At 34.4% G+C, this 3,961-nt stretch overlaps 1 protein-coding gene across 1 annotated transcript in view; it reads left to right on the top strand.

The window, feature by feature from the left end:
• The first annotated feature begins 3,032 nt into the window (after positions 1 to 3,032).
• Positions 3,033 to 3,961, top strand: part of LOC106464522 (cubilin-like) — a 14,402-nt gene continuing 13,473 nt past the window's right edge. The window contains exon 1 of the mRNA XM_013924667.2: positions 3,033 to 3,319. Within this exon, the coding sequence (XP_013780121.2) occupies positions 3,250 to 3,319 (70 nt within the window). The 5' untranslated portion in view covers positions 3,033 to 3,249. The remainder of the gene's footprint in view (positions 3,320 to 3,961) is intronic.

The following is a 3,961-nucleotide window of genomic DNA, read 5'->3' as shown; positions in this document are numbered from 1 at the left end:
TGTACACATATTCATACTTAATATACTACATTCTTCTAATATAAATTTATGTTATATGCACAGATATTTAAACATAATATACTATGTTCTTCTAATATAAGGTTATCTGATATGTACACGTATTCATACTTAATATACTACATTATCTGATATGTACACATATTCATACTTAATATACTACATTATCTGATATGTACACATATTCATACTTAATATACTACATTATCTGATATGTACCCATATTCATACTTAATATACTACATTATCTGATATGTACCCATATTCATACTTAATATACTACATTATCTGATATGTACACATATTCATACTTAATAAAGTACATTCTTTTAATATAAATTTATGTTATATGCACAGATATTTAAACATAATGTACTACGTTCTTCTAATATAAAGTTATATGGTTTATAGTTACATATATTCACACTTAATATATTACATTTTTCTAATATAAAGTTAACTGGTATGTACACATATTCATACTTAATACATTACATTTTTCTAATATAAAGTTAACAGGTATGTTTGAGAACCACTGCTTTAATGAATACCTTTATTGATGCTTATCAAGAGCATTTCTGAGACAATAATGGTGGTGTCTCAGCTTAATGAATACCTTTATTGATGTTTATCAAGAGCATTTCTGATACAATAATGGTGGTGTCTCAGCTTAGTGAATACCTTTATTGATGTTTATCAAGAACATTTTTGATAAATAATGATGGTGTTTCAGCTTAATGAATACCTTTATTGGTGTTTATCAAGAGCATTTCTGATACAATAATGATGGTGTCTCAGCTTAATGAATACCTTTATTGGCGTTTATCAAGAGCATTTTTGATAAATAATGGTGGTGTCTCAGCTTAATGAATACCTTTATTGGTGTTTATCAAGAGCATTTCTGATACAATAATGGTGGTGTCTCAATATTGGTGACAACACTGCTCAGCTACGAGAACATAAGATGTTGAAATATAAGAAAGCATTAACCGAAATTATACTCCGAAACCGTCACTTTAAAAGGAAAACTATTCTACCTTAAATCATATGGAAATGTTTAAAAGAACTAAGAAATGCCGGTATTCCACCTTGTCTATAATATCAATACCCGTGAAAAATGGATATGAAAAACCTACTAATCAACATAGACCAACATACTTTTTTGTAGGTTTACTACGTTGTATTAAAACAACCTTGAACATGCAAGTCAGCAAGTCACGTGATAACCACAGCTAATATAAAGTCGCGATGAATCGCTATGTATTAGAACTACATTTTGGCATTGTTTGACGTTTCATAGGTTGTGTGATGCCACCGAAAACTGATCGGTTTTTGAAAATATTCCTTATATCTAATGGTATTAGAAAGGAAAGGAATATGGATTAACTTGGAGCGCAAGGACCATAAAAAAAAAACGAGAGACCTGCAATAAGAAGTCGTACCTCAGTCGTGGTAAGAAAAGTGTGGCATGTTGTAACAGGTGAGAACCTACGAACACAAAGGTCAGTGGAAAAGCCATCTAGGTGCGTGTCAGACAACAGTAAGCAGCATAATTAAGAAGGGCTTCGTCTAAATACGAAGCCATTACGGTATGGGATCTCCAAGACAAGGCTCCAGTCATAACTTCCGTTCAACCATCGCATATCTCAAGCGGCTGAAGAATAAAATAGATATTCATGTTATTCCATAGGAATACCTGAAGAAATACCAGTCAAATCACTATGGGATTTTGGACGATCGGACTGTTGAAACAAGCGATAGGAAACTATCATCCTCGTTCATTAAATGGATTAAGGAAAGCTAAAAGGGAAGCGTGGTGTGCTTTGGACAGGACAGCTTTACAACGTAACCTTTTTTCAAGGTGTGTGTGACTGGAGTTATTTTTGAAGCAACAACCGTATTATCAGTGACAACTGGGTGTGACTGGGGTTATTATTGAAGCAACAACCGTATTATCAGTAACAACTGTGTGTGACTGGGGTTATTATTGAAGCAACAAACGTATTATCAGTGACAACTGTGTGTGACTGGGGTTATTATTGAAGCAACAACCGTATTATCAGTGACAACTGTGCGTGACTGGGGTTATTATTGAAGCAACAACCGTATTATCAGTGACAACTGTGTGTGTGACTGGGGTTATTATTGAAATGCTATTTATGATTTATCATAATGATAATAAAAGTTTAAATTATTAGCCGTAGCAAAAGAAAAAGAAGAAGAAAACATGAGGGAATCCTCAATAGCCGTGGCAGTTGAAATTCTTTTAGGTAGGATTAGAGTAAATTAACCTATGAGACATTTATTTTCCTTTTTATTAGCTATTTTTTCTGCGCCAGCAATACCAAGCGTAGAGTGCGCGTATACCAGATTCGATTTTATTACTCATCAAGATCTTTACCAACCTACCCTCAAATTGAAATTGTTTTAAGAAGAATTAGAATATATTAATCTGTGAGACCTTGGGTGTGGTCAAATACATCATTCGAAATGGTTTTACCTCCCGAGTCCAAAACTGTAATTAGATCTCAAATCGGTCAAGAGATGACGAAGCTATGAGCTAAAAGTTTGTGCTTGAAAAACTCAAATCCGTTTTATGAGCCGCTATGCCGCGGCTAAAAAAATGGTTAACAAATACAAAAGTTGTGGAGGATGTGTGAACTTGTTGCTGTAGGCTATACTTTCTCCTAACCTCACGTGTAATTTATAATGTTTTTTTCTCCGTATAAGTCGGCGTCTTTGATGACATGTTTGCATAAAGAGGAGGTGTGAGAAAGACCACCTGTAGCTAACAGCAATACTAGATTATCGAAAAATAACAGGCTAAAATTTTCGTACAGATGAGGGAAAAACACGACGTTACCGTTGAGGCCATTTCCTGTACTTCAGACTAATAGCTGCGTGGTCTATTCTATGTTTCTAGCGTGTGTATTGTACAGTTTGTTTACAATCTTTATCACCCTCACCCTCTCTTCACTTGTTCCACTGTTCCTTGCCGCGCCTGAGTCTTCCCGTCCCGCTGTAGACCGGCCGGCAGTCAGTTCTGCTCCGACAAGTATAATCATCCTTAAGATCGAAGAGAATCGATGCTCCCAAAGTAGCAAGTTGTTACTCCTCGTGACTGATATAAATGTAACTTAGAGTGGTGGACTGAGACGAGACACGTTGGCGTGGCCACTCAAGTCTTGACTCCTGAACTGTGTCCTCGACAGCTCGTGCTATCTTCTTAAAATGTCTCTATACTGCTACGTTTTGTCTCTTCTTCTCTTGTTAGGAGCGTCTGAGCTGGCTTCTGGAAAAGGTAAAGCCTGTTCATTAAGGCTGTGTATAGCATGTCTGTTAGATTTATGATGATTGTCTCAACTCTGGCATGGGTTAAAATATTCTATATATTATTATTATTAAAAATTTTCAGAAATAAACGATCGGCAACGGTTTTCAGATTTCCTTAAGAGAAATTTTGACCACAGGATATCGATTTTGACTTAGAGAATAACTTTAAGAGACTTTATTTTCTGTGTTATTCTGTTTTAGGTAAAATGAATAAAATCCAAATTGTTAATGAAAACTTACTTACAACTTATAATTATATACGTATAGACTTATTTCCTTTCTAGTTTAATATCGGTAAGTAACAAATTATAAGTTTGAAATTTTTGGATTTAGAACAATACATATGTTGTTTCATAGTGAGTTTTTCTACTCGAATTCGATTTCTCACGTTTTTTTTTTCTTTTCATTTTTTAAACTTAAAACTCACTGTGTACTAGGTGGCGTTTTACGTGACGCAAATGTCTAGAATAACGGTAATTGTAATTTCTTTTCAGGCACATTGAGCTACTATATTAAGAGCAAAAACACCAAAACAGACGGTTTTTTCGCACAATAAAAGGTAAAATATTCATTATTACTTACAGCCCGATAGTTGTACTGTAGTATATTA

This window comes from Limulus polyphemus, unplaced genomic scaffold, assembly GCF_000517525.1.
Source record: "Limulus polyphemus unplaced genomic scaffold, Limulus_polyphemus-2.1.2 Scaffold1675, whole genome shotgun sequence".
Lineage (NCBI taxonomy): Eukaryota > Metazoa > Arthropoda > Merostomata > Xiphosura > Limulidae > Limulus > Limulus polyphemus.
This window is presented reverse-complemented; position numbering and strand designations above follow the sequence as displayed.